The 16,735-nt window shown below is 37.9% G+C and overlaps 1 protein-coding gene across 5 annotated transcripts in view; it reads left to right on the top strand.

Annotated features, from left to right (window-relative positions):
• Positions 1 to 332: 332 nt before the first annotated feature.
• Positions 333 to 16,735, top strand: part of Pde1a (phosphodiesterase 1A) — a 292,768-nt gene continuing 276,365 nt past the window's right edge. For 2 of the 5 annotated variants that reach the window (XM_015990555.3, XM_042275550.2), the window contains exon 1: positions 912 to 1,022. In XM_015990555.3, coding sequence (XP_015846041.2) covers positions 922 to 1,022 — 101 coding nt within the window. In that variant the 5' untranslated portion in view covers positions 912 to 921. The other 3 variants (XM_076569764.1, XM_015990557.3, XM_042275547.2) reach the window with 3 other exon arrangements.

Genomic DNA, 16,735 nt, shown 5'->3' with positions numbered 1-16,735 from the left:
TCTTTCCTCTCACTGTCTACACACACACACACACACACACACACACACACACACACACACACACACACACACGCATTCACACTCATTTCATTTTATTTCGTTTTTAATCCTCCAAGGATTCACAGAGCAGGCTGAATGCAGCTGCCAGTGTTTTCCCCGGTTAAATTGGCAGTTACCCACTGTGTAGAGTTGCTAGGAGAAGGTGAATAAGCATGATTACAGCATCCCTTGATGGACACACTCTCTCAATAACAACCTGTGGAGCCCTGGGGTCTGTCTTCTGCATGGCTCTATGTGTTATTTTTCTCCCCGTTTGTCATTAATATTGGCGGCGTTTGATGGTGGAGTCTGCTATATTTTTAAGTGTCGCTTCCAGATCAATTAAGAGACAAAAGCCTTGGTATTTAAACAGGCACTTTCTTCTCAGGGCGGTGCTGCTGTGTACCACTTCCTACCATCTGTTTTCATATTACATCCTGCTCTCCTTCAGCTGCTAGAGGGGAATTCAGCTTCTTGTGGAGCGCGAAAGTCATTCACGTTTCTCTCATGCATAATAGAGCTCGTAAACTGTAGGAATTCTGATGTGCTTCTGTGCACGCCACAGTAACAGATGAGCTGCTTGGAGGACAGCATGAGCAGTCGGTCAGTAGTACAGTAGCAGCTCACATGTGCGGAGTGCTCCTGTGAGGTCAGAGCATCTGTTTATACTGCTGTCCGCTTGAGGGGGATGATGTGAGCAGGGGATATGCCTGTCAAAGTCGATAGCAGTTCTGGCAGAGGCTTCTCTCAGCTTTGCGCCTCCGAACTGTTTTGATAGATAAGAGATGCTATTGTGTAATGCTTGAGATTTGTAATGGACTGAGGAATGCTTGTTCTAGCGGCTGAAACTGTCTGTAACTGTGTTGTCCTAGGAACATCATCATGGGGTCTACTGATACGGACATCGAAGAACTGGAAAACGCCACTTACAAGTATCTCATTGGGGAACAGACCGAGAAGATGTGGCAACGCCTGAAAGGAATGTGAGTAAGCTCTCTGTTTGGTCTCATGTTATGCTCCCCCTGCCCTGCAACAAAAATCTGACCATTAGCATCAGTAACTGTGGGTGCTTACCTGACCATTAATGTGAGTAACTGTGGGTTCTTACCTGACTTTGAGATTTAGTGTTTCCTTGTACAATTTTTCTCTTGAAAACTAAAATGTGCCCATATCAGCTACCAACTTGTTGAAAGCAAATAGTTTTTCTGTACCTGTGTGTTTTGTGTAAAGTAAGGCAAGGCTCTGAGAAATCACTTACTTACCGGTTTCACTCCAGGGCTTTTGGTCCCCATTGAATGCATTGTTTAGATGTGTGCTTTAGATATGCAGAGAAGGGAGGAAAGCAGCTTGCTTGGTCTTTCCTCATCAAAATAATCTCTTCCAGGTAAGAAGAGCGATAATAAGATGGAGATGTCTTTCTTTAGAAAACAAAGACAGGATTAATACAACAATAAACAACTTTACCCCTCAGTGCTTAACATTGCTGGTTAAACTAATATTTTAATATGAAAATTACCTATGTGGTAAAACAGTATGAAAAGCATATCAAACATATTGGAGCTTTGGTTTAAGTTAACCAGTTCAGTTCTTCTAAGTGCAGAATTGCTTCCAGCGGACTGACTGGGACTCTTAACAACAAGGATCGGGATGTGTAATTATGCCAAGCAGGGCTTGTAATGACCTGAATCAACTTTGATTCCCTTGTTCTCACCTTGCTCTTGACCCCACCCGCAACCCCTCACCAGTGTGTGTGAGTTCTGGCCAGTGTTTCAGCACAGCACTGTTTATATGCTTTGTTTTAATTACATCACAGTTGTAAAATCTGATCTAACATTTGGATAAAAACATTAATATTTATAGGCCATTGGAATTTCTTAATGTGTTTGCATATCTTAAAATGAAGTGCAGCATTAGCTTTACAAAGACAGCTGAAGGACTACCATGTTCCATGGACAAGAGGCTGTGTAGGATTCCTGTTTTTTAATGCTGTTGCACATTCACACAGTTCATGAATGTCAGTATATGTCAGTATAAGCCTGATGTCACTGCTTTTATAAAGAACAACTATATCAAATTTGTTTAGAAGTCCAAATCCTCTCTCCTTTTCTCCATTTGGACATACTGAATTTTGCCTGTATACTTCAACTGTGCTCTCAGTGTGTACATATTTTCCATTACTTGGAGCAATCCACGGTGCCGCGGTGCCTAGTATAAACGCACCCCAATAGTGCCACAACAGTTAGCAGAGAATAACTTTTAAAAAGGAAGCCATATTTACAGCATTTGAATGAAACAGAAAAATCTGTTCCAAAGATCCACTAGAGATTTAGAAGGCAGATTCTCTAGGGAAACAAATAATCCTGTCAAAACAGAGAGCAGTTCACAAATTAATTAGCATAGATGCAAATTAATCATTAACAGTCGTCAGATGATTTGTGCTCTAACCTAATGAGTGGATGAACAGCTGCTCTGGGGAGCTATAACTGAGATCACAACCTATTTTAGATTCTTCCTTTACAGGACAGGATGTTTTGTTTGCTCTGGGTATATTGTATTTCCATAGTTACTCTAATACATAAAGATGCACAGTGGTGACTTTATGCATATGTCTTCAAACAGTTAGGAAATTGATTCTGTGGTTTCCCCAACATTTTGGAGGAAAGTTATCTGACTTTTTACTTTATCATTTGATACCAGTTTTAGAGGAGTGTGATGTGGTCCCTCAACAGCAGAGCTTCGTGAGTTGACAGTAGAATATATCTATATGCTGTATTACTTTGGAACTATAGCTACACAGAATTACTTAATGATCTCTAGCCAGTTTTGTTTTTAAAAACCATTCTTACCTACTAAAGTGACTCAGTGCTCTTGTATTTAAGCATGAAGAAATTTGCATTTAGGTTCTATCATTTTACCTTGTACTTTGACTTAAGACATTTTCAGTATTCCAGGCTTAGGCTTGTCAAAGCAAGAAGCTCTAAGTTTAAAAATCTGCATGACTAATGACAAGCAAATTGTTTAATTATGGTCTTTTGTGTAGTCTGGATTCAATGCAGTGATGTGCGGGACTTCCCATTCCCTTGATGAAATGCCTCACATCTTTAAAACACAATACTGATTCAAGCAGAATTTAATTTCATTAGGATTGCTCCTAGGATTCCACTTTTAAGTGCTTGCAATGAAAATTCTGCTACTCATGATGCTATTAAGCAATTTAATTTTTTTTATTATTGATTAAATAGTCTGAGCTATGGCTATTAGATAGTTATTTGGAAATGATTTTATTTTATTTTATTTTTTTTGTCCCCAACTTTAGAAACTCATTGATGTTTTTCAGCAGGCTATTTTTAATTTGGCTTGTAATATGTACATTTTAAGGTTATATTCAAGTGGAGATGAAAATAAGTGAAATGTTTATCCATGCAACATGAAAAACACAAGCCACTATAGACAAATACTTGGAAAGTCTTTCATAGGGATTTTTATATAGTACAATATTTTAGACACACACACACACACACACACACACACACACACACACGCTGCTGTATAGCCCAGCTTGCCGTCAAACTTATAATTCTCCTGCCTCATTCTCTCTGATGTTTGGATTGCAGGTGTATACCACCATGTACCTGGCTCCTACGTCCTTTGAGTACATAGAAATAATTTTAAAAGTTTGTAACACACATGGAAAACATTAATCTAAATTAAGTGTCAATATCGCTAGACCACTTAGCTCATTTCTTTTATTAATCTTTTTAGTGTGTGTGGTGTTCATGTGGGTGTGTGCAAGTATGTGAATGCATATATGTGTGAATGCATATAAGTGTGCATGCATGTGGATACCAGAGGTCAATCAATGCTCTCATCTTCCTCATTCACTTCTCAGCTTGTTTTTTTTTTGAGATCAGGTCTCTCACTGAACTTGGAACTTACTAATTGAGCTAGACTAGCTGATGAGCAAACCACCTGGATCCACTTATCTCTGCCTCCCCAATTCTAGGACAACAGGCAGGCAGCCACGCACCTGGCTTTTTCCACTGGTGTTGGAAATAGCCAAACCTTGGTCCTTGTGTTTACATGACAAGCACATTACCAGCAGAACCATCTCCCAACCCTCATTCATTAATCTTTCTAAGTTTTTTTCATTCAATATTTGAAGAACAGTATAAGCTTATATGACTCCCAATTTCTTATTTCCTTTAAGAGCAAAGGTGAAATAGTTTCCTATCCCCATTCTCATAAAGACTTCCTCTGATTTTTCGGTCAGCATTTTATTTTATTTTATTTTATTTTTTTTACCATTTTCAATTCATTTGTTACCACTGATCATCTTCGATTGTGGAAATATCAGCAATAACTGTGACATCAGGTCCTTCATAAACTGTAATTGGAAATCATCATATACTTTTCCATAAGTTATTAATAGCTTAGGACTTAGACATCTTCCTACTTCTTATACCATTTCACCAACAGATTTAATTCCTTGTCCAGAAGTTCCGTGTGATTCTGGAACTTCAGCTGAATCTTACGTATTAAGGACTAAGTTATCTACCCATTGGTTTTGCAGAGACTGATAATTTACGGATTCTGTCTGAAAAGTTGACTTGAAACTATATATATAGTTTCAATTAGTGGCATTATTTATTTATTTATTTTTTTGTTTTGGAAATAATGCTTTTTTGTGTCTTGATACTAAAGTGCCTTCCTTGTCCACTGGTACCCACAACTGTGCTGTACACGGGTAGAAACAATAGCTCTGCCATTCCCAGTGAGTGCTACTCTTCCAAGGATTCAGTCCAACAGGTAAAGCATTTCTGGAAACTTGACCACATAGAGTTTTCAGTGAAAATCATGTGAAGTTGCCAGAGAAACCAACCAATAATAAATGTCTCATTTCACTCAGTTGTTCAACAGAAGTGAAGACAATCTGAACTCCTCAAAACCATAAACTATGAAAATTAAACACTCACCACTTCATAGGATGTCATTGCTGGCTCCTTCAGGTCATATGAGTATAGGATTAGAACCAGCCAGGCTTTCAATAATCATTTCATGTCGGATTGCTGATGTTATCTGTATTGCCACACGTCTCTCTAATCTTTGCCAATGTCTAGATATTCAGATGTGGGATTGGGAACTTGATGAAATTGAAGACCATCGAGCTAAGCCTCCTCTACCTCTCGCTTTAATGGTAAATATCAATTATCAGCAGTGAAGGGTAACTGTAGGGAGGTAGGAAGGGAGTTACAGTGGAAGAACTCTATTACTCTTTACTTCTAATTAACTCACTTGCTAAAGAAGGCCGTCTGATGTATAGTTCTTGTAGGAAGTTGCCCAGGCCCCGCTTCTCAGATATAAATATGCAGTGCATATTTAAACAAGGCAAAGACTGTAACTGGCAAGAGGTATCAGCACTATACTCCTGAACTGGAATTATACTTTAAGATAAAGCAGCTTCATAGACAAGACAAAAGATCCTTTAAATCTCCTGCTTAAACCTATTACAGCTCCTCCTGTTCACACTTCAAGGTTTTGCATCATCCACGGGGTCTCTGCATGCCTGTTCTGTGTTAGGAGTTCCCTTTCATGCCTCCCTTTTCTGATTCCCTCCCAACCAGATCTGAGGTTGACTCTAAGAAAGGCTGGAGACCACCTTTGCTAATGTTAATAAGCATCTTTCCTCAGTCAGCGCAGCTTGCTCTTGCTCCCCTGACTGTATAGGGGCTGTTTCCACATGGTGACCTCACAGTGTTTCTGCATGTGGTAGGTGGTAGGGAGCAGGAAGACAAGAGTGTATCCTGCAGGACTCAGGCGATTCCTTCATCAGGAGGATCTATTCTGCTTCAGTGCCAACAGAGACCTTATTGGGAAATACTCAACATCTCTGCTTAAATTTTACTTATACAGAAAATCCTTCCAGACTTTCTATTTTAGGCTGCCTTGGGTTCATGAAATAACCTAAACTTCATTTTTTATTCCAAAATCTACCTTCTCTTAGGGATCATGGCTTTTGGGTGCAATTGCCAATTTCACTTTACTTGTTTTGTTCTTGGATTCCCAGAACCCGGCACAGTATTGACTCTAAGAGAATTACAACATAAGCCAGATTGCTTCATACAGAGTTGGAGTTGGAGACAGAGTCACAGCTAGAATAGGGATGTGGAAGATAGAAGACAGCAAAGTTTGCTTTTCATATATTAGTTGCTAGAACTGTGAAGGTGTAATATGTTCACTGTCTTATGTGTCCTCATAAATGTTTCTAAGAGATAACTCTCCCAAATTAGTTACCCACATATTTGGTGAAGCATGAATTTGAACATAGGCCTACTTGGCCTGAAAGATTATATTCACCCTTTCTTCTAAAACCAACAAGCAATCAAACAAAGACATTCTCAGAATAGTTATCCAGAAACATCACCAGAAAAGGATGTAGAAAGGTACTTCTAAAACAGTCCCCAGATCTCATGGTAGATGGACTAGGTCCCATCACAGGGTCCCACATTTCCTAATCTCTAGTACTTGTGTACGTTATCCTACCTAGAAATCAGGATTAAGGCAGCATATGGGGTTAAGGTTTCCAAATAACTGATTCTCAAATAGGTCTCTTATCCTGATCACCCAGGTGAACCCCATGTGGTCACAGAAGTTCTTGAAAATGTAATCAAAACAGAAGAGGGGGTCAGAGTGGGCACAGTGAGAAAAGGGCTGGCTTGTGAATCCCAGCACTAAAAATGGATAAATCAGGCCATGTGCCAAGGAACACGGGTATCTCAAGAAAGTAGAACATGAAGCCTTCCAGAGTCTTCAGGAAGAATGCAGTCCTGCTAATGCAGTGAAAACTGACCTCAGATTTATGACATTCCAAATAGAATATAATATATCCTGTGTATTTTTTTAAGATACTGGGTTTTGTGATAAATTTGTTATAGTAGCAGCAAGAAACTAGAATATATCTCCTATACTAGAATAACAATGCTTAATAAATATGACCATTCTTCTCCTTTCCTTTGCCACACTCCCCACCAGCCACACACAGTTAGGGGTGTAGAACAAGGGTCTATGATACATTGGAGCTGGGCAGTCTTGACCCTTTGCCACCTAATGACCCCCCATACTTCTATCTTGCCTGGCTTACATGCCCAACCATCAGTTTCTTGCCATGCTTAAATGTGAGAGTACACAGTACATTAAATTTCAAGTGTTATAAGCAAATACTTACATATTTCTTGGGGATTGTTGATAAATCTGTCCTCATTATTACATTGTTAAGTATGCAACTATTTAATGTAGTCCTCAATTGAATCTCCTTAAAAATTCGTATTTTAGCCATGAGACTAACTTGGTTTGGAGAAAAATCACCTCACTATTCTTACTTTAGAGTATATATTTAAAGTTGTAAATCTCAGTTTGGGGGATAGCATTTTATTATTGTCTATGGAATAAATGTTCATTTGGCAGGATTAAGATAGCAAGCTGTTATTTCTTATACTATCTTTTTTTCTTAGTCAGATGGCATGAAAATGTTATTAATTTCTCTGAACTTCACTTTTCTTACCTGTAAAACCTCATTATTTTGATCATCATTCATTTACTCATTTGGTGAATGTCCAATCACATTCTGTGTAAGGTTCCTGTTTGACACAGGGGCTTATTTCTTATATTTTTGGTTGTGAGCCTAGCCTTTAACGGCTGAGCTATCCCTCCAGCCCTAGGGGCTTATTTCTAGTAGAGAAATCAAACAACAGAACAACGAGAAGACGAATTAAACAAAACAAGTTAGCCTACGGTGAGAAATAGCCTGTGAACATGTACCAAAGTTCCTTTATAGAGGACTTTTGGATGATCACCGTTGATTTCTCTTAGGGGACTTTCCAAGTGAGACAGGAAAAAGCAATACGTAGGATGTTCGTATATGAGATGGCCCATAAATGACACTGCCAATCCCTCTTGAAGTCCATTATCTGGTGAGGGGTAGATTTAGGAGTCCAGTCAATGGAGATCAAAATGTCAGTTTTAATGTAATAAAATATTCATTGGATTTGGTGTGCAGCTTACTGTGTCGGAGAGCCTCTGACTGCTTCTCTCTCCCCAAATATAGACCATGAAAAATCTCTCCTCCCAAATCGACCTCATGACCTGGAACAGATGAGACTTCACTTTCTCCAAGCATAAATTTTCCCCCATACACTTAGAGGGAAAAATCCAGTCTCCAGGCCCAGCTGTGTCTACAATGTTTCATCCAAACAGGTGCTTCTACTCACTGCAAAGCAGAAAAGAGGCCCAGGAAGCATCTCTAGTGAAAAGGGCTTCGACGTAGAGGAAAGTGCTAGCAGCTAATGCTTTCATACCCTGAGACCAAGGCAACAACATTTACATAAAGTATGTCACTGCAGCATAGCACATATACACAGAAGGCCTTTAAGACACGGTTATCATTAATAATCCCGCAACACTTATCCTTCAATGCATGCCATCCCTACTAATCACTAACTCTTCTCCATGTTGACTTATTTTTCAATATTTTAGTTTTTCATATATAAATTGGAAATAATTCATATCTTACAGATGTTGAGGAGTTTAATCAATAATTATAAATTCATTTAATAGTATCTAAAATCCCATAAACTTTAGCAGTTAAAATTATTGTTGCTAATTTTTCTTACTGAGCCAGATTTTTTTTGAGGTAATTGTCACTATGTAATATAGGCTGGCTTCAAACTTGCAATATTTCTGCCTATATATACTAAGTACTAAGATTACAGGTGCATGCCCTCATGCATGGTTCCAAAATTTTGTTTCTTTTTGATTTTTTTTATTTCATATAGGAGATTTTCTAGTTGTTTTACATATCAGCCATGGATTCCCCTGTCCTCCCTCCTCCCACCCCCCAGCCTTAGCCCCCAATTCACCCCCCATTCCCACCTCTTCCAAGGCAAGGTCTCCCCTGGGGAGTCAGCCTGGCCTGGTACTTTTGTTATGAGAATAAGTAGGCAGAATAAAGTGGTCAATATAAGAAAGCTCTCTTTTAGCCCAGTAGACCTTATCTCATAGGAGTGCCTCCCCCCCCCACCCCAGTATGTTAAACTTTAAACTTGAAGGACTTGTGTTCCCTTGAGTCTGAAGCTAGGGGTTCTCAGGGAGAAAGCTGAGAATGAGTTGGCCTTGAGAGTTCCATGAGGGGAAGAATGTCTTGATGGTTGCTTCAACATCCCTTCATTCTTTAAAGTGGAGTTGGGTCTTTCTGGTCATGTACGGCTTCAGACTAGACAGATTTCCTGCATTACAGGTTTGCAATGAGTTGATTTCTTGCCAACAGCTGTGATGTCCCATGTTCACTCCTTTGCTGCACATTTAAGAGAATGTCACGAAATCATCATGCTTCTAGATTTTGTCCTGTAGTATATTCCAATCAGCCAGTCAAATGCTAGGTATGGTTAACTATAGTTAAGAAAGTAAAAATAGAGGCTGAGGAGATGGCTCGGTGCTTAAAGTCTTTGGCCAAGCAAGCATAAGAACAACAGTTTGGAGCCTTGGACTCTATGTACAGTGCTAGATGGGAATGGAACCCACTCGTAAGTCAAGCCTTGGAAGGTGAAGGCGGGTGGATCCTGAAAGCAAACCAGATAGTGAGACTAGTTGCATCAGCGAGCTCTCAGTTTGAATGAAGGACTCAGACACAATGAACAAGGTTGAAAAGTGACAGAGAATGATTCCCAGCATCAACCTTGAGCCTCCATATGCATGTACCTACACACATGCAAACATGCACACACACATGCAAACATACACACACATACAGAAACAAAAGAAAACCAAAGGACACAAAAATGCTAATGAGTCCTTGGGAGTATAAAAATGAAGTATCATATTTTGGCTTCTCCTTTAAGCTATATTCTCTTGAAGCTGTTTAAAGATTTATTTTATATTTTATAAAATATTAAAAGATGGGTTTTACTAAATAGGACTTGCATGCTCAAGGATGCAGATAATTTTTTTGTAGGCAAATTTTTGATATTCATAGTTATTCAAATAAATTTATAATGGGTCATGAAAAACTAATTTCTAAGCACCAAAGTCTTCAGGAGAAGAAAAAATAGATCTTAATTAAACTGTGTGTGAGGGCTGGGATGTGACTCAGTGGTTGAGTGCTTGTATAGGAAGAATGAGGTCTTGGGGCCAATCTCATGAGCATGCCTACCAAAGAATGCTCCTGAAACAGGTCCCAGATAATTATGATGAAAATCAAAATAAATTTATTAGGAAAGACACTGTGTTGATTCTCTTTTGACCTACTTAAGACTGGACTTTCCAAGTATTAGTTCAACTCAAGAACAAGATGAGGAGAAACTGTACAACTTCAGGATTGACCCCACTTCTGATGAAAATATCTCAAAATCACCTCAGAGTTGAGTTATAGAAATAATCAAACCTAGAAAGTTTTTGTGCCTTTCACTGTCTGAAACATTTTTTTAAAAAAGATTTTTTATTGTGTATGTTCATTTTACCCAGTATACAAGGACAAGTTCATGTAAATGTATGGCATGTTCATGAAAATATACATGGCACAGGGAACACACTCGGAAATGGTTTTCTTTTGATACATATGTCTCAGAATAATCATTTCCAGTTTTTTTTTTCTACTGAGAAAACTGGGTCCCCAAGCATGGCCACTTGCTTACTGCTTCATGGTTAGTAGGGAAGAGCTAGATTCCCAGGCCCATACTTAGCCCATTTAACACTGACTTATCTACTTCAACTCAATACTCAAGACACACTAAGAATTAAAAACAATTCTGTTTTGACTTTTCTGCAGTGATACCATCTGTTTGCCTAACTCTGCATACTTGAGACTTAACTCCAAAGGGAGGCAGTGCTTGGTTTACACTTTCTAGATGGCAGAAACTCTTATAGTTGTTCCCTGCCACCCAGGACATGCATTGTCACCAGCTCTCCACTTTTTTTGACTTAAACCGTTACTCTTGCTAGCATCTATAGAAGAATTTGACTCTTAGAAAAACCTTTATTCCTCAGAGCTTGGACCTTTGCATTATTACTCCAATTTTCTTGGCTCCATGCCCCAAATAACAGAAAGAAAAAGCCCAGAATATTTTATTTGCCAATGAGGATACATTTATAATTCTGAAGGTTAAAGATAGACATTTTATCCATATAAGGTAACCCTCCTTTTCTTGTCATAAAAGATTTCAAGCACATGGTAGCAGTCTTCCTTCAAGTGAAGTGAGCAGTATTTCCCTACTTGGTTTATGTCAGAAAAATCAACTTAGTGGACTATATTCTATTTTACTTCCAAAAACAAATAGAAAACACATTCTTCCCCAGGCTGTGTTTGGAGGTGGGCTCTATCCAGATTAATGAGATCCCCTCTCAATTTCAGAATGTTCTAATTTTCCAGCACTTCTCACTCTTTCAAACATGAATAATATGCACATTTTTGATATGTGTGCTCTTCTAGATGCTTAATTTTCCAGCAAACTTCTGCTTTAATACCTGAATCTTTCCCACAAGCCTCTGTTCTCTAGAAATCTTTCCAAGTTCTTTACTCTGGGGGTCCAATTTGTTCATGACTTCCTACATCCATTCTCTTGGATCACTTCTCCCTCTTGGTTATGCAATGTGCATTCGCCAATGGGACCTTATCAAATGTGATGTAAGAAAAGCCAGGGAAGGGACTATTCATTGGGCTGACTCTCACTTGATGCTCTCCAATTGCAGCATAGAAAGAAGCCTGGTCGTGATGGACACAGAGAGTAGGTTTCCACCAATTAGTTGAAGCCCCTCCGTATCTACCAGACATGTAGGTAAAGACAGCTTGGGCTGGATGATTTCTTCACAATTGCAAGGGGGTAAAAATATGCGCATTGGTTAGTTTATATACACTTATAATCTGTTTTTTGCTGCTAAGAATTTTTTCTATCATTTTATGGTTTCAACAATTTCTTCTCTGTGTATGGTTTTCTTTACTCATCATCTACAATTTATTTATTTGAACAATTAGTAAACATTTCAGACATTAGAAAAGTAAAAAATGGAGATTTTCTTTTTTAGAAAATCAGTCTAGTGAAATTTACCCCATGTTGTTTTTACCAAGAGCAATATAAATGATGTGCATCCACTTATAGTATTTCTAATAAACCTGCCCACTTAATGGCCTGTGTGTTGAAGTTGTATTGTTATTACATTTCAGTGAACAAATATGATTTCCTATCAACTAGAAGAGAGACACATGGTAAGGCAGAGAAGCTACACGGTTGTGAAAAAGAAGATGGTTCATATCTTGTTACCCTAGCAACAGGGACTAGCAAGGCCGGAACTTTCCACACATCCTGTTGCCCTGACAACAGGTCATACAAGGCCTGGGAAGATCCAATCCCTAGTATTCTAGGTCTCTTCTTTGAAAGCACAAAGTAAAAGGACTAAGTGATGTTGTATCTTGTTCCTCCTAAATATACAGTTCTAATGTTCAAAATACTTCATCAGAAGATTATCTTTCCACATGTGAAAAAGGTTGAAAAATTGTAACCTCAATTTTTGTATTCATGAGTGCAGAAACCTTTGCTAATTTGTGATTGGTTCAAGGGAGCATTGGTAAGAAAAAATGAGGAGAGAACAAAATGAATAGAGAGAACAGGCTGTGGGAATCAGAGCCAGCACAGGAGTCCAATGTTTGAGAGGTGGAGTCTGTCGGTGCAGCTCAGTTTTAGAGGCCATTGAAATGAGTCATTTGCTGTTTGCTGACCTCTATTTCCTTTCATATAATGCATAAACAAACATCATAAATTATGTTTGGTTGTATATGTCTTTTATCAACATAATTCTCAATTTAGTAAAAATTTTCTCATTTTTCATTCACATTCAGCATTAACTTGCTTTCTTCACTCATTGTTTCTATGGAGAGTTGACAAGAAGGCAATCTAATGAATCTTTTTTCTGTTTCTTTGTTTCTTGGGTAATTGGTTTGAACATGTAAAGGAAATATCACTTAGCTTTATTCTTGGCTCTATTTTTTATTTTCCTTCTTTATGGTTTATGTAAAACGGTTCTGCTTACAATTGATGTATCTGATTAACTTTGATTACTACTGACTTCTGTAAATTCAGGCAAGATGTTAGTTTAATGGTATAGTAATGGTTTTAAGTTCTATACCGAACCAGATGTCTTACTCAGCAAATTCTTCTCTCAAAAAATAGGAAGCTGGTTTGGTGGAAAAAATATTTTTCTAATTTAATTTGAAACTTAATATAGATGGGTAAGGGGAGTTATCTGTAGGAAACACGATCAAATTAGCACTGAATTTCGGAAAGACCATGTAGGGAAGTTGTGGCTTTAAATGTCCCAGTGACATTAAAATCAGAGAGATATTGTTGAGTATCAGAAACTAGATAAGTGGATGTTCCAGGTACTCTGAAGCGACCTTTCTGCTTCATTATTATTGCTCATGTAAACATTATCATTCACTTAATTGTTAGTCTGCTTCCCAGATAATTCTCTACCTTCCCTTTGAGGTAGAAGCTCCTCCACCCATTATGAAGTCCTGAGTGCCTGGCACAGCAGCTAGAATGAAGTAAAAATTAAAAAAAATGGTTCATAGCTGAATGATATGGCCATGAGAAATCACATGAGTTCAGGCTGAAAGGTCAAGTATATGGAAGATCCTTGAACTGCTTCTGTAGAAAGGAAGAGAATGAAGTACTAGAAAAGCCTTACCAGTTAGAGGTCAGTGAGAATGCTACCTTGCCACATACAAAATGACAGAAGCCCAAATAAACCATATTCCCTGGAGTTAATATCAAACAGAAGAGTTCTTATAAGGGGTATGAATAGTACAGCGGAGGTGCTCACCTGCTGGGCGTGGCACAGAACATCTACAAATGGTAGTGGTTACCGTGAGTGACATTTTAGTAAGGCAATGTGTTAGCTCTTTTGAAATTCTTCTACCAGATACAAGACAAACACAAAAGCTGACCATTAAAAATGATATCATGGGTAGACTATAAAGAGAAGTCGAACATGACTTTTAAAATTCTTACTGTAAGATCCCTAGGTTCTCTAAAAGTCACATCCAGGAAGGTTCAAATGTTCTTCTAAGTTGTAACTGAATACTTGGGATTCTGGTGAGAATACTTTCTCTTATTAGTGAATGTTGTGGCTTTGCCTCTGAGGAAAGGTAAATTGCCTGGTGGGAGTTCCCAGCCTTAATGGAGAGTCAGGCAAGAGAGAACCTGGTCAAACTGGGAGTCAACTGACCTGAATTCTTCAGAGGTAGTATCCAGCATATGGTTGAAGACTCATCCTTATCCTACAGGTTTCTTCTCAAAAAAAGAAGTTAATAGCTGCAAAACAACATCCCCTTCAGTTTCCTCAGGTGACTGAGCAATTTTAATACAAAGTTCCTGAATTCTATTTTATCAGACATTCAAATGCAAGGTCTGTGACAAGACACAAACTAAATGCAACATTTTTACATCGCCAGTTAATAACTTTGTTCTCGGACTTCATCCTGTCATATGAATCATATTTCAATTAGGAAAAATCAAGTGAATATTATTTATCCTAAACAATAATCCACCTAGCCAAAATTGTAACATGGATTAAAGGATTATCCATGCTTAGTGACTAAAAACATTCTAAAATGAAATTCACAAGCAGAATAACAATTTCTAGTTTAAAGGATCAAAATATTCCCGGCATTCTTCGTCAAGTGACTTTATTATACATTCTTTCCCTTTATTTTACATGAAGTGAGTACCAGGCTGTTCTTGGATGTTTTTGCTGTTTTGGGGGACTTCTACTCAGCTCTTTAAAAAATTACACATGGAGGCTTATTCTTAATTATAAATGCCCAGCCTTAGCTTGGCTTATTTCTTGCCAGCTTTTCTTAAATTATCCCATCAACCTTATGCCTCTAGGCTTTACCACTCTTCTTCTGTAAATCTCACTATTACCCTATGGCTGGCTGTGAGGCTGGGTGGCTGGCCCCTAGTGTCCTCCTTCCTCTTGCTCCTAGATCTTTTATTTTCTCCCGCATTTTTCCTTCTATCTATTCTCTCTGCCTGCCAGTCCTGCCTATCTTTTCTCCAGCCTTGCTATTGGCTATTTATTTATTAGATCAGTCAGGTATTTCACACAGGCAAAGTAACACAGTTTCACAGAGTTAAACAAAGGTAACATAAAAGAATGGGATGCATTTTTGCATCATTAAAGCAAATATCCCATAGCATAAACAAAAGTAACACCTTAAAATAATATTCCACAACACCAGGCTTTTTCTGTTGGGCCACCAACCAGCTCCCAAATCATGACATGGACACTTCTTATAAGTTTTGGATGCTCAGCCTTAGCTTAGCTCTTTTCTGGCTAGCTTTTTTAACTTAAGTTAACCTCTTGCTCTTCATCTATCTTTTGCCTCGAAGCTTTTTACTTTTCTTTCTGTATATCTCACTTTCACTGCTTCTCATGTCTGTCTGTCTGGCAACGCTTGCCAGGCATGCCCCATGTTCTCTCCTCCTCCTCCTCCTCCTCCTCCTTCTCCTTCCTCCTGTTTTTCTTTTTGAGCGTAGATTTCTCCTCTGATTTATTCTCTCTGCCTGCTAGCCCCACCTATACTTTCTCTGTCTAGCTACTGGCCATTTAGCTTTTTATTAGACCAGTCAAGTACTTAGGCAGGCAAAATGAAACAGATGAAATACATGGTTACATAATTAAACACACACTCTTACTTCATTAAACAAATGAAGCATGAATAAAAGTAACACACCTTTAAACAGTTAAAGTAATATTCTGCAGCATAAACAAAAGTAGCACATCTTTGCCTAGTTACAATACTATTCCACAAAAGAAGTGATTTGTTAAATTTTCATGATAAATTACTAAATAAACAGTCTGAAATACAGTACTCTGATAGATAACCATTTATCTTCACTTTCATGTTTTTTAATTTCTAATTCTGCAATATTTGTGTAATGAGTATTTTCCATAATTAGAAAAGTTTGTTGATCTCCTGGTAGTGCTTGGGAAATAAGAAAAGATATACAATCATTTTAGAGTGCTTTTGGGCTAGATATGAATAATTGTAAAGCTCCCTAGGAAGAGAAATATTTAAATGCAACTATAAAATAAGAGAATTGGAAAAGTTCTTCTTGATAAAACTAGATTGTTTTGCTAAGTATGTGTATTTTTTTCTACAAGTAAATACTAATTTTCACAGTGTGAGTCATATTATGGTAATCTTAGTCACTGATTCTCTGTAACTTAGGAATCGGAATCCTTAACAAAGAAGAAGTTAAAACTTAAATTCATGTAAACTATATAACTATTCAGGTATTTTGAAAAATATAAGACTGATAATATTTTATTAGCCCAAATCAGTTTCTACAAGACAAGCTAATTTACTTGTTTGTACAACAAGATTCAGTTGATGGTCACATGGAGATTTCTATCATTATCCTGGACACCAGGAATCAGATCATAAATAGAAGAGAAGTGATTCCTACCTTCGCAGAATTTATATTTTGATGGCAAGAATGAATTATAAAGAAACAAAAAATATGTAGTATATTTGCAATGGAAGCAGGATAAAGCAACAGGTTTTTTTGGAATTTCAAAGTAGCCATTTTAGAAATGAGTGATCAGGAAGAGCTGGACCTGGCAGTAACTTGTAAAGATGAACTTAAGT

This window comes from Peromyscus maniculatus, chromosome 4 (genome assembly GCF_049852395.1).
Source record: "Peromyscus maniculatus bairdii isolate BWxNUB_F1_BW_parent chromosome 4, HU_Pman_BW_mat_3.1, whole genome shotgun sequence".
Taxonomy (NCBI): domain Eukaryota; kingdom Metazoa; phylum Chordata; class Mammalia; order Rodentia; family Cricetidae; genus Peromyscus; species Peromyscus maniculatus.
The sequence above is the reverse complement of the archived record's forward strand: the minus strand, read 5'-3'. Positions and strand labels throughout refer to the sequence as shown.